The sequence below is a fragment of the Poromitra crassiceps genome (assembly GCF_964638095.1).
Source record: "Poromitra crassiceps genome assembly, chromosome: 14".
NCBI lineage: Eukaryota > Metazoa > Chordata > Actinopteri > Beryciformes > Melamphaidae > Poromitra > Poromitra crassiceps.
In genome coordinates, this window is record NC_139633.1 from 27,855,835 (window position 1) to 27,880,811 (window position 24,977).

At 45.2% G+C, this 24,977-nt stretch overlaps 1 protein-coding gene across 1 annotated transcript in view; it reads left to right on the forward strand.

Annotated features, from left to right (window-relative positions):
• The window catches only part of ttc27 (tetratricopeptide repeat domain 27), a 161,702-nt gene that overhangs the window by 62,760 nt on the left and 73,965 nt on the right, over nucleotides 1–24,977 (forward strand). Inside the window, exon 9 of the mRNA XM_083650706.1 lies at nucleotides 5,422–5,488. Within this exon, the coding sequence (XP_083506832.1) occupies nucleotides 5,422–5,488 (67 nt within the window). The remainder of the gene's footprint in view (nucleotides 1–5,421; nucleotides 5,489–24,977) is intronic.

Here is a 24,977-nt window from a genome sequence, read left to right on the forward strand (position 1 = left end):
CGCTATTATGTTTTAATGAGCTGACATCCCGGGATGAGGCAACTTTTTATTGAATTTTGGCCGAGGGGAGACTTAAAAATGTCGGAGTCCCCCGGTCAAGAGGATCAGAGAGTGGAGTTCTCCATGCTTCTCTGAGCTCTGGGAATGTGACCTTGTCTTCTGTGGACATGCCGAACACTTGGCAGCTCCTGGCCAAATCTCTCCAAGTTCAGATCCCTTTCAGAGTAGGGCACATAAAAAATACAGCTCATACTGAATTCTACACTTGACATAGCATTATATCGGGGGGGTTTTCTCAAATTGACAGACGTTAGGCATCGATGCAATTTGAAATCTGATAAATGGCCCGACGCAATCCCAGGATCCTCTCAGAGGACTGTGTTTCTCTGTCAAGTAGTCTGTCAAGTGCTGGTGAGGTTAGCCTCAGGGTATACCGGGTCTCCCCCCCCCCCCCCCCCTGCCCATCACAGCTGCACCCTGGCATGGTACCAGCAGCCAATTACACCCAGCCAATCATCATCTTCTATCAATTACACCCAGCCAATCATCATCTTCTATCATGAAGTCATGGTTTTGGAGTTGCGTTTGAGACGGACCTCTTTTTCTGCAGTCCTCTCTCCTTCTCCCTTTCTTTGTAGGGGTGTCAAAAATAATCGATTATAAGATGCATCGCGATGCGGACGTGCACGATTCTGTATCGATTAACAAATATCAAAAATCAATTATTAATTTTTTTTTTTTTTTTTTTTTTTTTTTATAAGGGACCGTTCGTTATTTAGGGAAGGGGCCACTGGAGGAAAATAGGGGAGGGTAATCTTGTTTTGAATTTAGTTTGAGGGAGGGTACATTCTCTTTAATTTGAGTCCAGGGGAGGGGTATACAATTTTGATTAGATAAAAATATATAAACTTTTTGTTTGTGTGTAATGTTTGCTTTTCGGACTTCAACAACTACTGAGTTACTTCATTTACACCCCTCCTGTCCAAACTGTTTGGTATGTCCCGGTGCATTGTTTCTCTTTGGCGGTCTGATCTGTCGATCTTTGTGCTTGGCCTATCCAGACAGTAGGCGTGTACAGTATCTGGCCAATCAGTGGGCTCTGTTTGCCTCGACGGAGGGCTGGGGTCTTGTACGCACTGCTGGGGTAACCTATACGTTCATATCAGCGAGGCTGCGACAGGCTGGTGTGCTGTTGCTGCTTTCTTTCGGGAGCGCGAGTGGCTGACTCATTGTGATACTAATAGTTTGATTTGATTGTATAACTTAGTGTAAGACCACCATCCTGCGGGAGTCCTTACACGTAATTATTGTTGCTGCGTGCTATCATGACGTGGTGATATGTAACAAGTGTCAACCAACCTGTGCTGTGATGCTATGAGCTGTTTTAATTAAAACATATATATATATTTTTGTCGATAATAAAGATTCCTATTTTAATATTAAGCTGCTTCTTGGTGTGTGTGCCTTAACAGCGTTGGAGCCTGTGGCTGTGGTCTCTAGGTGCCACAATATGGAAGTAGGCTACATTTCCAGCACGAAAAGTCGAGCAAACAAACAGACATGGCATCACAAAATATATATGGGCTCTATCGTTACGCCAGATAAGTCTAGGAAGTCACAGTAGAACCGAGTTACGGCTGTCACTCATCTCCTAAATTACGTAAAGTCTACAAGGGATATTTATACCACCAGGATGACATATATGTTTCACATAGGGTTGTGTTTTGATTTCGAGATTTTATTTTGTCCAATATTGAAATGTTCGACAATTGCATGTTGTGTTAACATTATTTCTATCTACCTTTCTATCTATTTAGGCTAATTTGGATGCTATTTGTTATCGAAATGTACCTCAATGGATGCTGGGAGATTTTACATGTGTGGCTTTGTGCCTGTCTGCTGAGGGAGTGAGAGAGAGAAAGAGAGGGGGGACAGAGAGTGGAGAGTCCGCCACATAGAACCGGCTAACTTTTTTCCATCAGTCATTCACTGCTATTTAAACACAAATATTGATATACACAGACTGAAGATTGTTTCACAAGCGAAAATAGCATTATGTAGCGACCAGAGGAGGCGGTCGCTCTGATTGGTGACAGTTCTGCTCTTAAGAAGCGCAAAGGATTATGGGAGTTCATGTTCTTGTGGGAAGCTTCTTACTGTACAGTTAAAAACGTGGTTTAGTGATGTTGTGCTCATGTTTTGATTGCATTATGTGGTATTATGGCAATGTTTGTGTGGCCAGGATATGTTTAGTTTTACTATCAATGTAGCCACCACGACTGAGACTGTTAGTGTGTTTGATCACCTCTGGCCGGAGTTTCTGGAAATGTTAGGTTAAAAGTAAGATATCTGTGTCAGTCTGCATTCTTCCACGCAAACTTGCCACAATATTGTTTGGGGAGGGTTAATTATAATTTTCAAATCGCTTCGGGAGGGTCAAGGAAAAATATATTTTGATCAGGGAAGGGGCACAGCTTTTTATTTCAGAGCACACCAAATTCCTCCAGTGACCCCCTTTCTAAATAACGAACGGTCCCTAATCAAATAAAATAGAATGTAAGTACATGCAGTTGTTTATTTTAATTATGGATCATAATACAATGCAATTCCAAATGCACTTTTATTTTAAAAGTAGCCACACAGTGAGAAAAAAGAAAGTGAGAAAAAATAAATCATGTATTGCGGAAAAAGTGATGCATCGATTTAATCGAATCAAATCAAATCGTTGACAGATGAATCGTAATCGAATCGAATCGTGAGGCCAGTGAAGATTCACAGCCCTATATCTTTGGGCCGTAATTAATCACACGGTGTTCTAAAAACTGCTAATAAAGACCCATTTCCACGATAAACACGATCTAGTCTTTACGGGAGAGGAAGTAAATCAATTGAATTGCGCCCAACAAACTCGTAGACGCGTCACTGAATCAAACGGGCTTCACTGCGTAGGCAAAACGATTGGATTTATTTGGATCGATTAAAGTAAGCCAAGTGCATACAGTAGTTGTAGTTGTCTGGTCCGACTTGTATCGGCAAAGGAGGAAACCACAATAAACGCTTGAAAAGCAAATGAAATATCTAAATATTGTTGCTGGTTTGGCTCATTGTGCTATGATCATTTCATATTGAAAATTCCTCGGTAATGTGACCGTGCCGACTCAGGATCAGCGCGGCTCGCCAAGAGAAACCCAGCACACTCTGAGGCTTTCCCACACTCATAACGCACACGCACACACACGCACGCACACACACGCACGCACACACACACACACACACACACACACACACACACACGCACGCAGACAGGAAGTAGTCGTTTCTCAAATAGGACGTCCTCCTGATGATCTGTCCTTTAACCCATCGATACCTGATGCAGCATTTGCGTGTATATCCCTCATTTGTGTGTGTATCCCTTTAAGACCGCGAACCGTGTCGCGGTCTTAAAGGGATACACACACAAATGCTGCATCAGGTATCAATGGGTTCGTGCAGTGGTTCATAAACACAGTCCCCACTGCCGTCACTTTGCCGATTTGTTAGATTCTTCCCGAAACCTCCAGCGTTCCCTCCTCCAGAGCTGCGCCCGTAGGCCCCATCGTCCTCCTCCTATCCCTCGTCTAGTGCCCCTCTCCATGCCTCTGCAGCATCGTCCTCCTCCTATCCCTCGTCGAGTGCCCCTCTCCATGCCTCTGCAGCATCGTCCTCCTCCTATCCCTCGTCTAGTGCCCCTCTCCATGCCTCTGCAGCATCGTCCTCCTCCTATCCCTCGTCGAGTGCCCCTCTCCATGCCTCTGCAGGGGCCAATCAGTGCTGCCTGGTGCTGTAGGACGAGCACTGTGGGAAGGGAGGAGGTGTGGACGCCGTCCAAGGACTCAGCGCCACAGGAGCCTCGTCTTCCACCCACCTGGCAGACTCGACGGTCAGCACTAACTGCGTTAAGTGGAAAAATAATAAACAAAATTTGCAAAAGGAGCGCCGGTTATTATTGCACCTAATCTCCCTGAAATCCAAATCCTCTTTGGTCTGGAAAGGAGCCTTTTCTCTCTCGAAACCCAACGTCTGCCCTTTCTGCCGGTTACCTGCACCAGTTGCGTAGCTTAGCAAGATATTCCCACAGTGTTTCCATCAAAGTTGTACACAGTTTCTTTTTGTTTTGTTTTGTTTTTTTGTCATTTCCAAATCCTGTAAAGCGCAATATAGTATGCGTCCTCACAGTCAAGAGAAGCTGTGAAAATTGTTGTGGTGCATTCCTAAATACTTCCAATGGGAAAGCATAATGCAGTAATGCCAGAGTAACGTCCACATTTTTAGGTAATTTTTAAGGAAGGATGGGAAATGGAGCGGTGGATCACATGCAGTAAAGGTCCCAGGCTAGATTCAAACCCAGGATGTCGTGGGTACATGTCATGATATAGCGGCGGCGGCTGTAGCTCAGGGGGTAGAGCGGGTCGTCCACCAATCGCTTTGGATAAAAGAGGTCGGTGGTTCAATTCCCGGCTCCTCCAGTCTGCATGTCGAAGTGTCCTTGGGGCAAGATACTGAACCCCAAATTGCTCCCGTTGCTGTGCCAGCACCCTGCGTGGTAACCTGCCGCCATCGGTGTGTGAATGGGTGAATGTACCTACTGACTGTAAAGCGCTTTGGATAAAAGCGCTATATAAATGCAGGCCATTTACCATTTACCATGATATGCACGTTAGCCAAATGAGCCACCAGCATGACCAAAATTAGTCAAATTCAAATGTTTGAGCCACATTGGTTGGTAGGTTAATATGTTGGACATAACTTATAGTATTTATTGCAGTTCACATGAAGGCCATGCATGTCAGAATTTGCTTTCACATCAAGGATGTCATCATTTCTCATCCCTGCTCAAAGCATCCCCTGGTCATTGTAACTTTATATCTGTTGGGAAAATGTATACTCGAATTGTAGTCTAGTATGAATTCACGCAATTTGGATACACAGGAGGGTTTGGTCATTCCAGAGCATGCTCAGGCTCTCCATAAAACGGACAACAAACACGATTTGTTCTGAAATCAATCGGCCCTCTTTCGCAGATGCTTCAGTGATATGGATTAATGGTCTTTTAGACTCGGGGGGACAATACAAGGCCTTTCCATCATAACACAGGCACCTCTGTCCAGTGGCCAGATCACTGATGGCTCGTCAGCCCATATCAGCTAAAGTACTTGACCGTTAATAAATCAATACAGGCGGAATGAAATCACGTCATAACACCATGATCTATTTGACATCTTTCAAAAATAAGGTTGCATCTGTTTGCTGCCATTTAAAGATTGTAGCATCATGTCAGAACATGCCGTGTGTAGATCGTCTCAGATTGGAGGGCAGTGTGCAAAATGTGTGTATGTGTGTCTGCACTGTGTGTTTGATCAGAGTGTATTTATTGTCTTGTAGCACCGACTTCCAGAAGAACAACCCGGTCCACAAGTTGACAGAGGAGGAGCTCCTGGCCTTCACATCCGTAAGTCATTCTCATCTTAAGTTAACATTGGTGACGAATGTGCCGCAGCCAGTGTGTTGCGCAACTGTGAATTGCCCAACTGTGATGTCATCAGTGATGTCACCCGAGCAACTGTGATCGTATCTTTAGTCACATTTTGTGTCAGGTGTCTGTCAGTCACGAAAGTGACGGAAGTGACATCATCGGTGAGGTGGGGTAGCCGTATAAGTCACGTTTTGTATCACGAAAGTGACGGCAGTGACACTTCCTGGGCAAAAGTTGGCGTGGCGCACCATTGCGCAACTGTGATGTCACTCAGGCAGTTGTGATGTCACCAGTGATGTCACTCGAGCAACTGTGATGTAGTATGAGCACCCGCACGCGCGGGTCCTCAACGTTTCAGCCCGATCGCACGTAGAATGGCATAGCTGTGGCCGAACAAAATTCTGCTCCCACACAGACACTTCTCATTCTTATAGACTAGATCCTATAATAAGGTTGAAAATTATTATGAACAATTACACTTTTCCGCATTATTTTTGGGAACCCCCTGGAAATCTCCTCAAGGACCCACGGATGTCCTCGGACCACGCTTTGAGAACCACTGCGGTAGACACAGGCATCGGAGAATTATACATTACAGGCTCTCTCTCTCTCTCTTGCCCCCACTCCAAGATGAAGGGTCATGTCCTCTCTCATCCAACCGGGAGGGAAGTATCATTTCCTCTGCGCTCATCTCTCTTCTTCCTTGCGCTCCCATCTCCCATAGCCATTTGGTACAGAGAGACACACACCACAACATCTCTCGAATACCTGCACTCTGACCCGTCTGGTGAAATGTGTACTGGTGTATCACAAACACGTGGAGGACCGTCCAAAACCATAAGAATATCATGTGAAGTGCTGAAAGGAGTGTTATTCTTCTTTTAAGGAAAAGGAGCAGCACTACTGTACGTGCCTTGGCTGCAGTGCTTTTTGACGGCAAATTCATAGCCCTCCCTTCCCTCCTTGCTGGCCCCGAGTTTGGGATATTTTGTATTTGTCTGGAATGAAAAGGATGTGGCAGACCTCAGAAACTCTGGCTGCTGCTGTAGTCATATTGTTTCCACATGGACATGGTCAGAACCTGTCCTTACGTTTACCGGTATATATATTTGACCCATCTGTTTTTTTTTACCGTTTGTGCCGCAATATAAAGAGCCATCTCTGTTAACGCTACCTGCTTGAGGACCGGAAATTATAATCGTCATCTTAGTCTGAGATCATATTTCGAATATCATATCTTCGCACATATTATTATGTATTTATTTTTATTTCTTTATTTTATTTGCACATATTTAAATAAGACCGAAACAAAGAAAGGAAAACAACAAAAAGCAATGTGCCGGTAGAGACAGGACATGGGCTTATTCTGGGTCTCTCTCTACCTCAGAAATTAGAGCCAATATTCAAAATACTCCTTATAAAGCAAACAATCTAAACAAAAACAAGAAAGAAAAAAGAAAGAAAAGGGAAAACAAAAGAGCAACCAAAATGAGTAAGTAGATGCTTAGACAAGTAGAGAGTTTTAAAAAGCAGCGTGAGGGTGTATATGTGATGTGTGACTCATCAGAGAGATTTTCAGTTTGGATTTGAAGGAGTTGAGAGATCATGTTTGTTTGGCAACATTGATATGAGTGTTCCATAGTGCATCACCACCTCTCTAGCGTATTGAAAGTTGGTTATTTGTAGTGTAACAGTAGGCGGGTGAAAGTGATCTGAGTGTCTTGTATTATTACTATGTTAGATTTAAGCTTTGTTGATAAAGTAGTATTTAGTATTGCTATTGTAGTACTGGAGGTTACCCTTAGGAGGGAAAGATTGACACAACTACATTTAAATGTCTAAATGCCTTGAGATAACTCTTGTCGCGCTTTGGCGCTATTATACATATAAAACGGATTGATATGCCACCAGAGAACTTTCAATATAGAGACACTGCAACTTCCACTCACTTCCTGTGTCTGTTGTTGCACGTGGGTTTTGCCCATGGTTTGCTACTGCCACGCCCCCTAAAAGCAGATTTATACTGACTGCGGAGTGTCCGGTGTCCGCAGTGTTCGCGGCAAGACCGTTCTCTCCGCAGAGGCACATCTTTTTATGGTAAATACGGTAAGAATGCAGTGTCTGCAGAGAGCGGAGAATCCCCCTCCAGGCTCTCGTTGTGTTTTTAGCACGAATGCAAATGTCACATCAGTTCTTCCGTGTGTGATCCTGATTTATATCGGTGAATAATCAATCCTAGTGCAATTGTAGGCTATTTTCAGTTTGTTTTTAGCAAGTAAGTTTGTTGTCTTCTTGTTTTTGTACTTTGCATTTCATTTTTTCGATCTCAAATCAAGTTTTTATTGACGTAGTAAATTGTAGGCTATTCAGACTTTTTTCCCAAAAACACTGAGCCAAGGCAGCTTGTTTAAGATGGGAGGAATTATTTTCCCACTGCTATCCCCACTCTTTCCTTTCACCTTCTTTTTTGGCTTTCACATATTTGTCCCGACGTTTCTTCCACTTTTGTTTACAGATGTCAGGATCTGTTGACAAAACTCTACCAATTTCCCTCCACGAATTATTAGCAATCTGTAGGTCTTTGTAGTCTCGGGTGGATGAATCATACACATTTCTGTATGTCTGTACTTCTTCTGCCAGGCGATGCTCAAACCCGTTCATTTTGCACTGATTTCGCCGGTCACTTGGTCAGTTTGTGGAGGCTTCTTCCCTATACAAACCATAGCAAACATTAGCCAATCACAGCCTCGGAATTGACTGCACGAGCTCGCGGCGGGCTCCGCGCAGTTACATTTTTTGAGAGGAGCGCGGAGCTCCGTGCAGCAGTCCCTCCGCAGAGCCTGTGCGGAGCGCCGCAACAGAGCCTCCGCTCCGCGAACACCGGACACTCCGCAGTTAGTATAAATGAGCTTTTAGGGAGACTCCAGTTGCCAAGTATATTGGAGTCAGTGGAAGAAGTGAACGTGATCTCTGATTATGACGGATTCTTTCGCCCCGTACTTGTTGAATGCCAGTGGCACTCCCACAGCTTTCAGTAAGTGAGCCTGAGACAATTTAGTACTACATTACGGAGCCATTTGGAGGGCTATTGTTTAGGCTTGTCCTTGCTTTTCTTTCCCTCCCATTCTTTGATTTATTGTGGAGTTATTGCACTCCTCCAGCCATAGCTTAGGAATATATTTGCATTCATTAATAAGCTCTCCGTCGCCTATTTCCGCAGGAAAAACACTGACAACTCTTTGAGTCGCCGATTGAACCGTGATGAGGGGTGACCTTATCCTCTAGAGCGAGTGGTCCTCAAAACCAGTCCTTAAGGGGGTCCAGACTGCTGCTGGTTTTCTATTCTGCCAGGTAGTTAATTGCGTTCGCCTGTCATCCCAAGTCCACATCGGTCCCTGATTAGACGGCGAGAATGAAATCTACAGTATCTGGCAGAATAGTAAACCAGCAGTACTGTGGGCCCAGAGGCCCTGGATTTGAGGAGCACTGCTGTGGAGTCCTGGCTATAAGTCCCAATGCAGAGCAACTGTCTAAAACATACTGTACATGGGCTTATGCCATATCTCTGTATTAACAAAAATAAATCGTTGGAAATAAATGGTATTATTGTTGGAGAGGGCAGCCAGCAGATCCAGACCAGGAAGAGGTTGCAGCAACATCACCCAACATCTGAACCTGTTCCCCCTCAGGCTCAGGTGGAGGCAACATCTGAACCTGTTCCCCCTCAGGCTCAGGTGGAGGCAACATCTGAACCTGTTCCCCCTCAGGCTCAGGTTGGAGGCAAGGCCACCGTGTTGCCATGGGAAGGGCTTCTTCTAATCCATGAAATTATCCCAAGTGCCACGAGAGAGAGCAGGGCCGGGCGCACTTCTCTCGCAGCTGTGCTTTTCCAACGCAGTCATTTTGGCTCTTTAGCGGGTTTCAAAGACGAGCCAGGCTCCTTTTTTTTCTCCTCTGCGACTATAAGCTTGTTCGGAGACGTTCCTCTACTCCTCCAGCTAACGTCATGTACGGTAATCAGATAGCCGACTTGGCCGAGGCCGTGAGTGGCCTCTGGAAGAGCCTCGCCAAGGCCATGAGAAGCCTCGTGTCCATTCGGTGTGATGAGAAGCCTTGGCGGGAAAGGCGGCACAGGAAATTAAAAGCAAAAAGAAAAGAATCAAACAATAATTCTCTTGGGGCTGCCACCGCCTTGGTGCCAAAACTCCTTGTTGCCTTAAAAAACATAATAATAAAATAAAATCATCTCTCTGGAAAAATAATAATCACGTCTTTTTGAGAGGATCTGTGAATTTTAATTCACACTGACATCTTGTGCCAGTCCGAGGCAAATTGGCAAAGTGATCAGGGAGAGAGAGCGAGGTGAGACAGGCGAGTGGATGGCCACCTCTGCTCTGTTGCTGCCATCGAGAGCAGCGTGCTTAAAGGACTAGTTCACCCAAAAGAGAACATGTGCTCATCATCTGCTTGCCCTCATCTCAGTGGAAACATCGGTGAAGCTTGTATCCACATAACACACAGCATGTTTGGCAGCGCTACTCTGGTATCCGCCTTCCCCAAAAGAACTAAAGTGACCGGGATCTCTTGCTGTACTTTGATCCCATGAAAGATTATTGCCTTTTGCCTTTCACAATTTTCAAGTACTCCTTATGACGTGCCAGGCGTAGCCCGTTATTGTTACAGCTAATTTCATTACGAGATGATAAATCAAGACGTGTAAGATCTTTTTCTAAGGAGTCTTGGCTCGGCAGGGCGGAGGAGGAGGAGGAGGAGGAGGAGGAGAGGCAACGGGCTGGCCGGGCGAGGCTGGCATAAACCCCCCGACGCACAGGAGAACCAAGTTAGCAAAGCACCAGATCAAAAGCTGGCGAGGAGGACAGGAGCTGGCTGGAGCGCGTCACGTCGGCCAACGGAACGATCTGGCAAAGACTCACCGGAGTGTAGAGAGATGGGCTCTAAGAGCAGTAGAGGCTTGATGAGTTGATGAGCTTGAGGTGTGCAGGTTGATTGGTAGCCAGCAGCGGAGGAAGGGAGTGCCACGCCCCCACAGACACAGACAGACGGGGAGAGAGAACCACAACAAACACAGGGGAGGGGAAAACGGAGGAGACACAATAGCCCTTTTCCCACATGCGCTTTGTACCGCAAAATGACCGGAACGTGGTGTAATGCCTGCATGTGGGAAAGGCGCCGTGCCGGTATAAGCGCGACCCCGTCGTCCCCGACATTTCACCAGTTTCGAGCCAGTCAGAAGAGCGGTATGCTTTTAACACGTTGAGTGCCATAGCCGAGATATCTCGTCTTACATAATCCAACGCTTGAGTGCCAGAGCCGAGATATCTCGTCTTACATAAACATTTTTTTTTTTTGACGGTGGGACATCAATCAACAACTTTTACGTCTTCTATATCACTATTGGAGCAAGAGAATGTGTATAATCTATTTTACCGACCACTAAGTGGCGACAGTTCTCTCCAGACAGAGACAGAGACAAAGCCACAGCCACGGGACCCGTGGACCAAAAGCAGCCGCCTCCCGCGGAAATGGCTTGGCGATTTTACAGTCAGAAACGAACGAGCCTCATTCTCATACTGTAGGCGGGGACGCTTCGCGCTGCTGCGGTGGGGGGTTCCAGAAATGGACTGGGTGAGCAGCATAAAGCCTAGAGTCGCACGGGGGACAGTGAGACCTATCCACACTCGCTGCCAGGGAGAGTCGCTGCTCAAACTCCCAGCAGCAGAGCACTGCGCAGCACAGACGGAGGGAGGAGTTTGGAGACACACACACACTCTCTCTTAGAGAGAGAGAGAGAGAGAGAGAGAGAGAGAGAGAGAGAGAGAGAGAGAGAGAGAGAGAGAGAGAGGAGAGAGAGAGAGCGCACAGAGTGGGAGACAAGGGCACCCATAATCACAGGCACGTGAGGTGGTTCTAAAAATCCATTTATCTCCAAACTCTCTGAAAATCTCTGAAACCATGCTGTACTCAACGGCTAATATCTACATAACTACTAACTCTGCAAACTAACTCTTTTAGACAGAGAAAGCACACATTCTATTAGTTATTTTTAGATGATTGGTGTTCACGAATTCTTAACAGAAAATAATCCTCGGCTCTTGTAAAATGAGCCAGAATCCTCAAAAAAAAACCTGGCACAACTTACCTACAGGATTGAAAAAATGGCTGGCACTCAATGTGTTAAGGGGACGCAAGTGGAAACGGGTCCAGTCATTTTCCGCGACAGCGGTCCTTCAATCATGGGCGAAGTGTAGCCTACACACGTTGCTTAATGTTCCAGCGGGCATAATCTAATCATTCGCGCACATTAAAGCAAACTGGCGAAATGATCTTGTGATAGCCTAATAAGAGCAGTATGTCAGCTTGCTGATTTCCGAAGGCAACCCCGGACACATCAAACGAAGCCAGTCTGTAAAAAGTGCTTCAACGCGACGCAGGTGAACGGATAAACATCGAACCAGCAACTATTTCTCTCAGACACGGATCCCAACTTCTTCAAAGTGCATCATCTAATCATTCGCGCACATCAAAGCAAACTACTTCCACATTTCGCTTAGTGCATTTGCTTTCTCTACATACATAGGCTACAAGCGTTGGGCAGCTTGCCTTGCAAGCCTCTGCCATTCTCGCTTTGTCTGTCCTGTGTCAGGCTGCTGTGAAGTACGGAGGACTGAGTGAAGTTTTGCCGACCCCCCAAATAAGCTCCCCCCTCCCCCCAACATACCGGCTATTTGACGACTAGATTCCCATATGCGCGCGCTAAGGTGTGAAGGGAAATTCAGGGAAATGTCCGATATTGACTTACAGGTAATTTTCCGGTACGCATGTGGGAAAAGGGCTAATGAAATAGAGGCAAAGGGACTTCCTGCTTCAGCACTGTACCAGAGATTTTTATCCGCCATTTATTTTCCCATAGACATTTCGTTAAAAGAAATCGTCAAACCAAATGGTCCAGCTAGATTTAGAATCGGGAGAGACCATAGAACATTTCCCTCAGACCAAAACAAAACAAAAAAACGTAGAAAAAACATTTTCTTTAAACCCGCATTTTTTAACGTTTTGGTCCGAGTGAAATGTTACGTGATCTCTCCCGTTTCTAAATATATCTGTACCGTTTGGTTTGAACAAGTAAAACTATTTTTATAAGCATTTTTCCGAAATGTCTATGGGAAAATAAATGGCGGATGAAAATCTCTGGTACAGTGCTGAAGCAGGAAGAGATGTTCCACTTTGCCTCTCTGTGGAAGAGGCACAGCCCGAACCATGACATCTTACGAAAAATAAAAGTAACAGAATCAATTACTTTTGGGGAAGTTTGTGCTCAACCCGTGAAACCATCACAAAGTGTTGTGATATATGATGTACCATAGTGATTATAGCCGTGATTAAAGTGCCTCTTGTCTAACTCTCGGGCATAATTTAGAAAATGCATGAATGAATAATGATAATGAGATAGATGCCAGAGACGCTCAACTTCTTGGGATGAGAACAACGAAAGAGCCAACGCCAAAGACCTGCTGAATGGACCCTCATCAGCAGCACACAGTTCAGAATAGATTTAATTCTCACGCGCTGTATTTAAATGCATGGAATGCACAGCCTATTTTACGGCGACAATGGAGTCGAAGAATAAGCAGCCCAGTGGTGCAGGAAGAGAGGTGAGATTCAGAATTCACCGGGGGATGCTTCTACTTTTCTCCATCTCTTCTTTTGGATGAATGGGCTATATATATGATTTATTTTCCGTATTTAATGCTTTATAGATAGTGATAGTGTGTGTGTGAGAGAGAGAGAGAGACAGGAAGGTATGGGAGAGAGAGAGAGAGAGAGAGAGAGGAAGGTATGGGAGAGAGAGAGAGAGAGAGAGAGAGAGAGGAAGACATGCAGCACATGCAGGCCGGATTCAACCCCAGGTTGCTGTGGGAAGGACTGAGCCTTACTCGGCGAGCTGAGCTAGCATTTCTGATGAAATTAAACCCAGGAGACCACTTCCATTGCCTTAGTTTTTTAAACGCCGTAATCAAATCACATTTTGCGAACTGTCGATTTGATTGGGCCAGAGATGGACTGTGTTGGATTTGATTGGGCCAGAGATGGACTGTGTTGGATTTGATTGGGCCAGAGATGGACTGTGTTGGATTTGATTGGGCCAGAGATGGACCGTGTTGGATTTGATTGGGCCAGAGATGGACTGTGTTGGATTTGATTGGGCCAGAGATGGACTGTGTTGAACGGGAGTGGGAATGCAATGCATTAGATTAGGGCATGTGAAGTTGGGACTTTTCTACCATCTGTGTCTGTGCCTATCTGCAGTGTGTGGGATCTACAGAAAGGTCTGGTTCAATGTATTATGTTATATTATTATTATGATTATTAGGTATTATATCCATTTGGATTTAACGGGGCAAGTGCAATCAAATTGCTTGGGGTATGAAATAATCCTTACACATGATACTAACATAACTAACTCTTCAGTGAGCTATACATTTAGCCCATCCACTACAACATATGCCCTGCCAGTTGCCGTGAGTCACCTGCTGCTGAAGAATGACATTTCCCCATAACACGGTTGAAACGTGTCAAATTGTTTGCCGGCATTATCGTTGGTTAGTTACGCCCTCGAAGGCCCACGCAAACCGTTATGATGATGATATGTCCCATTGTGCTCTTACTGACCCCTTGGACACAGGCAGGGCTTGGCTGCCACGCCCCATCAGGGCCATTTACTTTCAAACTCCATCTCACGCATTACAATTCCCCCCCTGCTGCTGTACGAGGCCACAGAACAGCCAGGAACCAGGATGTCTGTCGGGGCTCGCTTCCTATGTCAATGACGTCATGTGTCCTCCTGGTCCACAGCGTGCTGGGTGGCTGGCATCATCTCATCCAACTGTTGGCTCAGCTAACCTGGACCCCATCCCACACACACACACACACACACACACACACCACTCAGCACTTTGAGTCTCGTCCTGGCAGCGGGTGCTCTGAGCTGCCACCCATGGGCGTGTCACCCGGTCCTCGCCTTGCTTACATCAGCAATGTATTTCCTATTATCAGTGAGTGCTTTGGTTCCGCTATGTGGGCCTCTTACGTTCTGTTTTCCCAGACAATGGTGGCGGGCCCACGTCAAGCAGCCTTGGACCGGTTTTGTTGGATCGGGTCCGCGTCCCCGGTCTGAATCCACTTTACACTCCCGCTATTGTTGATCTCACTATCAAAGCCAACGCACTCCCATCTGTGTTTATGACGCTTACTGCAAATCAAAGACAGCTGCAGGTAAAAATAGATTTTTCTTTTGTCATGAATACAGCGAGGTCGGCTGGTTATATTGCCTCATATGCCGATAAAGAACATACCTCTTCTTCATGGTCCTAAAATCTATAGCAAGCCACGTTTTACGGAGGGGTGTACACAACTAGGGATGTAACGATAACCGGTTTGAATGATGACCGTGATCAAATTCCTTAAGATAACCGTACCGTTTCAAATTTTCGTTATCATTAAAACTGCGGTACCGTGATTACAGTGCTTTGAAAAACATGGTAAAAATATCAACCAACCAAAGTTGGCAAGATGCAGACACGCAGCCTTGGAGAAATGATTTCAGTGAGTGTGTCGATCCTTTTCGGGTCTGAGTTTTCAATATGAAACTTGGCGAAATGATTTCTGTGAGTGTCCTCCTAGTACAGTACTTTTTGAACATTTTCAGCACATTTCATCAAAGCGTGATAATACCGATAACCGTGATCATTTCGGTCACTATCATCACGATGTGAAAGTTTCATATGGTTCCATCTCTATACACAAACTACCTTGCCGTAGATATGAAACACTGATTAAATTCAGCACAGCCTTTTGTTTGGAGCACAGATTGACAGAGACATCCATTTCAAATGATAGGATCAGAGTGGCCCCGAGGGCTGGGAGAAAATCAGACCATCCAACACTGATGATCCCTGACCTAACCCCTGTGAATCTTCCATTTTCTCCCGGAGGACGTTCTCGCGAGTGGTAATGCCGTCTTCTTCTCATTGGAAGTTACCGGATGTATTTTGTCCATCTCTGGCTCGGCTGCTCCCACGCTCTGCCAGACACAAGTCAATTAACCAGAGTGCGAGAGGGGGCGAAGGCACTTAATTGATAGAGGTGAGAAAGGGAGTTGAGTTGTACTGCAGCAGGTTCCCTTCCTGCTCGCTCTGTGTTTGCCACGGCTCCTGCACCGACTTCCTTTGAGATGATCAAAGCACCAAAGTCCTTTGGCGATGATGAAGAGGTAATTACTCTCTGTTGAAGTCCGAGCCATATTTATGAACTTATCAACAGGCCATAGCAATTGATTTTTATTCTCCGTTCCCTTTTGTTAAATGAAATGCCGGGGCTATAGAGATAATTAACTTTTAATTGCTATTGGATTCCGTAGCATTTGTGCGGAAAGTTTAATGGTGGCCAAAGGCTACCTTCCAACCCAACAGGCCCCCGACATTTCTATTAGTGCAGTTTTGTTTGGGGAAGTTCTGCTTTTTAAGGAAGTGCAGCTCGAAACCTTTTTTGGCTGCATCACATAGGTATGGTGTCTTATAATTCAAGCGGGGTATGGATGGTAAGTGGGTGGTGGATGGTAGCCTAGAGAGGTTAGAGGAGCCAGTTTGTGACTGGTTGCGCTTAGTAGCCCCCAGTGGCAGAAGTAGAAGATTGTGGTTGTACTTGGCAGCATCCAGGTGTGAAGGTGCAACTGATATGAAACTGGGTGTTGTGCAAAAGAGCGTGGTGCTCTTTGAATAAATAATGGTGAAAAAGTGGCCAAGGACAGTTTCTTAAAATCAGGCCCCTATCTTGGACTACACCTATGCATGTGTTGATGTGTAACCGTGTGACAATAAAGACGGGCTTGTCCGTCTGAAATCGTGTTTTATGACCAGTGATGAATGCAGTGGATTATGGTCGTCTGTGTTGTGGCTGTGTAGATATAATTTAACAGGATATGTTTGTGTCTGTACATACATACAAACATATGTGTATATGTGCATGTGTGTATTTGAGTTAATGGGAGTTGAATTCCTGGTATTGGGATGTTTCCCCAACCGGAGATGGGTTTTTAGAAAAACACACCTGACTGATTCTTGTTTGGTTGGCCATCAAATACATGTTAGGGTACATTATGTTAGGGTTAATACTCCTGTCAGTGCACCTGACCAATGCACTGGCTAAAGAACTGAAGTTTGGCACTATACTGTGACTACCCACTGCTCCTAAGTTATAGTAGGTAGGTACTAGGGGTGGGGGGAAAAATCGATACACCATAGTATCGTGATATTTTGCCTGACGATATTGTATCGATATTTGGACGCCGAGTATCGATATTGCATTTTTTTGGCCTGGCCAGGCCAAAACAAAAAAACACAACAAACAAAACAAAACAAAAAAACACTGCATGTTTTACTTCTGGTGAGGTCAAGGAAAAGGTAGGAAAAGGCGTTAGGAGTGACAATATATCAAAATATCGCAATATTCAATATATCGCAATACTAGCATATCGCAATACTATCGTATCGTGACTCAAGTATCGTATTAGTATAAAACATCTTTGTTTCCTACAGATCCCTGCAAAAATCATAATAATTTTAATGTTTTTCAATTAAAATGAGAAAAATTATCTAAAAATGATCATCTCTAATATAGCAAATCATATCGCAATTGCAATATCAGTTGAAAATCACCGCAATTACATCATCTTACAAAATCGTGCGGCCCTCGTCAAAAGCAGAGAATACATTTCCCCACAGGGATAATAAAGTACGCCAATACAAAAATGTTGCCGCCGCTTGGACAGCAACTCTCTTGCTGTAACTGGCATTTACGAATGCTTATTCTGTTACAAGGGTACAATACAATCCTTGTTAGAAGCTATATAGGGCTTTTTGTCTACACAAGATCACTAATGGGTAACAGTTGGTGAAGAGACAGACATTCACTGTTCAGTGGACTCTATGGGTGCGTTCACAACAAGTGTATTTGAAGTGGTTTAGTCAAACTGCGGAGCATTTACTCTTTCGCATTTGTTTGGGCCAGTGTGTGAACAAAGCCATTTCAACTCGGTTGGCACCAAATAACTGTGCCAACCAAGGCCCTCTTTATACCTCCCAGTAACATATCTTGTATCCAGAATAGATTTGATCTAGCTGGATTACATTTACACCTGGCATTAAAATGTGTCTCTGGTATGCACATTGACATCTGATTTGTCTTTCCCTCTATAAGTACACATGGCCCCCCTTGTAATATTTACATTCTTTAAAACTGACAGTAAATACATTGTCTGGTTGTTCCCCCTAGCGCAAGTATCCCGACAATCCGTTTTTGGTAATGTTAATGTACAATCTGCATGCTGCCTATTTATCTTGCTTGTGCTTCCTGGTTGGGTCCAAGTTTTCTTTACATTTACGTACAACAGCTCCTGTGTGTAGGTTTGAGATGCATTGCATAGCTAATGTGGCCAAACGCATCCCTGAGCATCTCTGGAGGTAGTTTGTGCGATTGGTTTACAATTCGTCATCCTCAGTGCATCTTGAGTGCGTTTACACTTGTATTGATTTGTATTCATTAGGCACTACCCAATTGCACGCCGATCAGCCAAGATGCATGCTAATACCACGTGTTCATACTTAGAGTAGGAATCGAAGAGGTCAAGTTGATCTGCTCCCATTCAGCTACTGCTTCATGTTATCTTAACTGGTACGAAGTCCAGAAAAGGTCAGTTAGATCAAAAAGTGCAAGCAGTCCATCATGCTGCTGAAGTTGGAGCAGCTGGACTCGGATTTGTGGTGCACAAGCCACATTGCCAAAATCTCTAACCGAGCAGGATGAAAGGTTACCAAACTCCCTCCAATAAAAAAAAATGTTTTTGAGTCCATGTGACTTTTAATAAGCTTGTAATTGGGCATTGTGAACTGCAATTAACCAAATGCAAAAGCAAAGTAAACTTTTCAGTATGGTTCACGAGTTTGATCGAAACTGTTGGAAACGAGTTGGATCGAAACTGTTTGTCTATTAAATGTTGTCCACGGGAGCGGAAGACATTTGTGTCGTGAGCCCTCTTTGCTCATTGGCTCAGCACCAACATAAGCGGATGTGCGTAAGTTCCTCGATACTTCAAACCAAAGAAAACAAACTGTAGATGTGATCATCATAGTCATACATATTTTTGTGTGTGAGCATAAACGGTGCAGTCCAGCTGTGGTCACCTCAAATTGTTTGCTTTAAAGAGCTCTGACAAACTTCTCTAACTATAATCCATATTCTAAGTAATGGTACTGTCTAACTTAAATTGGTAATAAGATGCAGGGAAAACATTCTGTGGGGACAATTTAGCAGTATGGTAATCACCACCCGGCTCTTCTATGCTCAGGAGTGTCTGCGAAGTTGGCCTGAAGTCATTGTCCGTCCATCCAGCTGTGAGCTCAGCGAGGAGACAATGAGCTGGCATAGTTAGCGTGTCTCCTTGTTGCCGAGTGGGACTGGAAAAGCTCCTGGCAAACTGCTGGTTCTGTGAGCAGGCATCTTCCCAGCCTACATGTAGATCCAGGAATCTGCAGGCTGGTTAGATGGTTGTCACATGTCTGGCCTTCCTCATCATCAACACCCGACTTGTGTCGCCTCCTCCCTTGACGACCGCCTGGAAGTCGTGCCGACGTGTCAGTTATTGTCTCTCGACTTTCCTTGAAAACTTTTCACCCACATAGCAGCAGTCCTTAGTCTGGATTTGAAATGGCAACTCTCTATGTATAGTGCTTAATGATATCCACACACACACACACACACACACACACACACACACACACACACACAAAAGAATGAGCTTTGTGTCATATCCTGGCTAGCTGCAGCAGGTTTATGCTAAAATATTGGCAGTTCCACAGACAATTATTTAAATTGCACTAGATGGGAAATGTTGCTGCCAAGAGTCTACATTCATGTATTTTTTTTTGGAGAGAAAGTGGTTAAGAGAGGTTGGCAGAGAGGGTTGAATGTCCAGTGGCAGTGGCTACCTCCATGCGTCTCCTCTCTCCACACCTACAGGTGGTGTGTACAGTCAACCAAATGGGAGAGAATGCTTTTGGGACCAATCCACCACTGAGCATGCCAACCCAACAAGAGAAATGAAATTAAAATGAGATGAATTACATTAATTAAAATTAAGAATGGAGCAATGCCATATCGGATCGTAAATTGTGGACGAACAGCTAAGGCTGAGATATGTTGAACTCCTCTAATTGTGTCAATAAATAAGATGGATGTCCCCCCGTAAAGTTTTTTGGAGCCGTTACAATAATAATAATGTATGATATTGTCTGTCGTTGCCAAGTCGTAGTCAAGTGTTTACAGATGATGCTGGTGAGCTAAGTCAACGTCCCCAATACCCTCATCCAGTATTTCAACAACCATCTTAAAGGAACACTCCGCCCATTTTCAACCAGCTTTGTATCATTAGAACATCAGTAGTATATCAGAAAACTGTAAACGGTTTTGAAGTCTGTCATTTAATTTGACAGTTATTGAGTGTTAAAGTGTGGACCAGTGACATCACTGGTCCACACTAACTCAAATTAATAACTCATTAACTCAAATCAACTCTCAATAACTGTCAAACTATTCATCATTCATGTAGTTTGACAGTTATTGAGAGTTGATTTGAGTTAATGAGTTATTAATTTGAGTTAGTGTGGACCAGTGATGTCACTGGTCCACACTTTTAACACTCAATAACTGTCAAATTAAATGACAGACTTCAAAACAGTTTACAGTTTTCTGATATACTACTGATGTTCTAATGATACAAAGCTGGTTGAAAATGGGCAGAGTGTTCCTTTAAAGGGATAGTTCGATTCGTTTTTTTTTTGACGTGGGGTTGTATGGTACTTGCCGACAGTAGGGGTGCTACACGCAGTAGAATGCAGCCGGTGCGCTCAGTTTGGAGAAGTGGAGACCGGCCGCGTCAGGGAAGTAAAGCCGTCTTCTACCGAGTGTGAACAGGGTCACGAGAAAAAATTCAAAAAATATATATATATTGCTGACCTGGCGTAATCCATGTCTCCACAAGCCCTGAGATGGCAAGTTGACTTTAAAACCCTTTACATGTACACGCTGTTTTTAGATGAAATATTCGCTGTAGCCATGTGGGCCAATGACGCGAGGAGCAGTTACTATTCATAGCTTTCAAGGGGCGTTACGTGCTGCTGGGAACGCCCACCTGACGGTCAAAAAAAAACTTGTTCATTCCGCTGCAAGCCGAGTCGACTAGTTTCTCACGCAGTGTTTGTTCAGCCGTTTGTACACACGTCTTTGCGGCCAACATTTCATCAAAGGTAAGCTCAAGTAACGTTACAATAATGATTAAAATACCCCGTTAACGTTACTTGAGCTTACCTTTGATGAAATGTTGGCCGCAAAAACGTGTGTACTTTGATGGTAGAAAAAAAGCCATTTGCCCTCCCCAGCGACTGAACCACGTCTAATCGCACAAATCCACAACCTCCTCCTGTCTGAGTTTTCTTTCTCTGACGGGATTCTGTAAAAGCACAAGCCAGGCGTGTCTCCTCGTCGGTTAGTGCAACCGATAGCACAACAGGTATCCGGCATTTTGGCTGAACAAACACAGCGTGAGAAACTAGTCGACACGGCTGGCAAGTTTTTTTTTCGACCGCCAGGTGGGCGTTCCCGGCAGCACGTAACGCCCCTTGAAAGCTATGAATAGCCTGCCACTGTGAAGATTTCAGCTCAAAACGGTGTAAATGATGTCTTTTCAAGTCAAAGGAAGTTTGTTTTTTTGTCGTTTTTTTGTTGTTGTTTTTATCCGAGTGTTGGGTAGTTTTACACATCTCCAATTGGAAAGTGTCAAGTTATTGTTCACAAATACATCCATCCATCTTCAGCCACTTATCCGGGTTCGCCTCGCGGAGGTAGCAGTTGCAGCAGGGGATGCCATCTTGTTTACAGGATGCTGCGTTTGACATGCTGCTCATGTGGAACTTCAGGTGGAGAGCATTGATTGGATCCGATCATCTAGAATCCACGCCATCTTGCCGTACTCCGGCGCCATTGAAAACACACGGCCAAGACACACAATTTCTGCGTCGTTCCCCTCTGACACAGCTCGCCTTGTCAGTTTTGTCACATCTGAATGTGTTTATACGGCTCGGCGCACACGGCCTAACCCATCCCAGAAGGTTAAACTTCCCCGCCTCTCACGTGTCGCCTCGATTTCAATCAGCATTATACCCAGCACCTCGAAACACATGATTCGTCTCCCTGCCAAGGCAAGTCTCTCCAGCCAAACTCAAGTGTGTCTCCCCTCAACTCAGACACTACTTGGTTGAGAGAGGCGCTTGGGGTTTTGAAGGGCGGCCTTGTCTCCATAGATTAGAGATGCTGGTAGTGATGACGGTGGATTGTTGCCATACCTCCAGAGTGAGGCTCCAGCAAAGACAAAGACATTGTCTAGTCAAATTGTCTCCAAGACCCCCTTAGGCCCAATAACATCTTTGCCTCTCTCAGTATGCCTAAATTCTCTGCTGTGACGCCGCTGAACATGAATCATAAATGAAACATCACTGCAGTGTATTTTTCAGGGTTAGATTTTTTATTTTTATTTTTTATTTTTTTTATCATTTGAATTCCGGCGTGACTTGCTATCACCCAATGTACTTGTGCACCAGATGCGTTACGACTGCGATGCGGATCCGGTAAAACTACCGGATCAGACTCTCGCCCACGTTAATAGATGGGCGATACATGCGGTGTGGAAACATTACGCACCTGTTTTCTATTTTTGTCGGATCTCGCATGCGTCTGACAGATGACATGAGTGCGGGTCTGTTCGCAGCCGTACCGCATCTGTTCCGGAGCTGGTGGACATTAGCCCCAAGTGTCCATGAACAACGTAATTAGTGTTTGGCCGTCTCACCTATAACCCTGCATCACTTTTCCTGCATATTTCCGTTGACATCGGTGTATTTTTAGATCATCATCGCGTTATGTGTTTTGATTAATGATGAAGCAAAAACCTGAGTTTCTAGTGGGATTTCTATTCACCAATATATATCCCTAATAAATGGCTATGTAAGGTCGTACAGTAAAGCTGCTAAATTGCTAATTGGAGTTTATCTCCATGGCCATGCAGATATGGACCTGGAGGCTTTATAATAATAACCCTATCTATTCTGTACAGTAGACCACTCACAGACGGGCTTACAGACGCCCCAGCTCATTGAGATACGATCAGATAGATGGGAAGGAGAGGCTGGTGGCAAAGGGAAGCAGGGTCTTTCCTATAGCTGTTGCATTCCAGCAAGTAGTGTAGAGATCATGTCAGCGTGTGTAGAGATCTCTATCTGACAGTCATGTCAGTGCACGCCATCCCATTCATCTACTGTCTTTGATAGTTGTACGAAAGCCTTTTCTGTGGCGATGAGACATTCGGAGAGGAGACAAATTCATATTGCTCTGACAGAAATTAGCCTGTTCAATCAGCACGGCTATTTGAATTAGCGGTAATCTCTGTTAACGAAAATGCTGTCGTTATCTACTCACTCCCATGCCGATGGAGGGATGGGTGATGTTTTTTAGTCCATAAAACAGGTTCGCAGCAAAACACTGTTGCAGAATTCTCCTGAACACGTAGTAACCAGCTTTCAAACTAAAAAAGACAATGGATACCACCCAGGTGCTGAAGTAAGCAGTGCAGGTTTGGCAGGTCGGACCCGTGAGTGCGTGCGTGCGTGCGCGTGTGTATGTCATTCACCGGCTTGGAGCCGCGGCGCCTTCTGACTCCACTCTCACTTCCTTGTATGTTTGAACCGGGGGGGAGGGGCCTAGGCTAAATCTCGTCCACATCTCGTGGTCACGTCCCGTGCTGCCTCACACACATAGAAGCGCTTAAAAAATGCTCTTCCATACTGCTCACCCGGTGTAATCCAAGTCTCCACAAGCCCTGAGATGCCAAGTTGACTTGAACAGATGTCATTTACACTCTGTTTTTAGTTGAAATCTTCCCTGTAGCCAGTGGCGGACTGCATAATCGGGCATGTCGGGCAAATGCCCGGTGGCCTGGCCTGGCCTGGCCTGCAAAAAAAAAAAAAAATTTGTCAGGCCAGGCCAGGCCACTCACTGAACAGCAGGCCAGGCGCCGCCTACTGGTTTACTAGTGGTTTTATTACTTTATTCAGGTTTAAAGTGGGTTCATCTCATTGTAAAATTGGACTTGGCCCAAATTGGGCTTCAAACGGCCCAAATTGGGCTTCAAACGGCCCAAATCGGGCTTCAAACGGCCCAAATCGGGCTTTAAACGACCCAAATTGGGCTTCAAACGGCCCAAATCTGGCTTCAAACGGCCCAAATTGAGCTTCAAACGGCCCAAATTTTTCGACGCCGCCCTTCGGACGCCGGCACGCGCATCGGCCCGTATTGGCCTGGCCTGCTTGGTATCTAATGCCCGGCCTGAATTATGATCCCAGTCCGCCCCTGCCTGTAGCCATGTGCTCGAAGAAGAGGTGCAGCAGCCGCACCTCTGCTGGGCTCACTACACTTGGCTACACTCGCTCACACACAGGTATCACCCGACCAATCACAAATTAGTACAAAATATTCTTTTCTAAAATATGAAATGGATGGGTTCAAGGAAATCTTTTAAACTTTTCCTGGTGGGCGGAGGGTCACCAACATCATCTGGGAGGGCCGTGCTCAACCCAACACGCCCCCCCCAACAGCCGGCTCAGCACTGTTTTGAAGGCTTGTGCCACAGCCTGATGGACAATACATAAAGTAAATAAGACGGACGAATTGGATTTTTTTTTTTTTTTTTACAAACTGCCTTGCAACACTCACTCACACACTCTCTCTCTCCTCTCTCTCTCGCTCACTCAAACACGCCCCTTGGTCAGCTTCAGAAGTATTTTCCGGATGTCTGCAAATTGCCGGGGGTTATTCGCACTGTGCCTGATATAGGATTTTCTCTGCGTCACTTCTAAGAGGCAGCGGACCACTCCTCCTCCTCCTCCTCCTCCTCTTCCTCCTCCTCTTCCTCTCCCCCTCCAGCCCCTTATTTCTACACAGATGTGGCAGCCCCGTGTATTACATCACCCAACTCAATAACAGCCGTTCTAGGATCTGCTATCTGTCGTGTAAAGGCTGCTTCTCTCCGTCCGCCCCGAGCAATCCAATCTAGTAAGAGAGTGGCACCAGCGGAGGTCCAAAATGCCCGACTCAGTAAGCCAGCCAGCAAGCTGATAATATACAATTTGATTCTTTAAAGTCCGACCCGTTTAAAGTACATCACAAATGGTAGATTTTGCTGCAACTACGACGGCGCCGCTTAACCCATTGATACCTGATGGAGCGTTTGCGTGTATATCCCTCATTTGTGTGTGTGTATCCCTTTAAGACCGCGAACCGC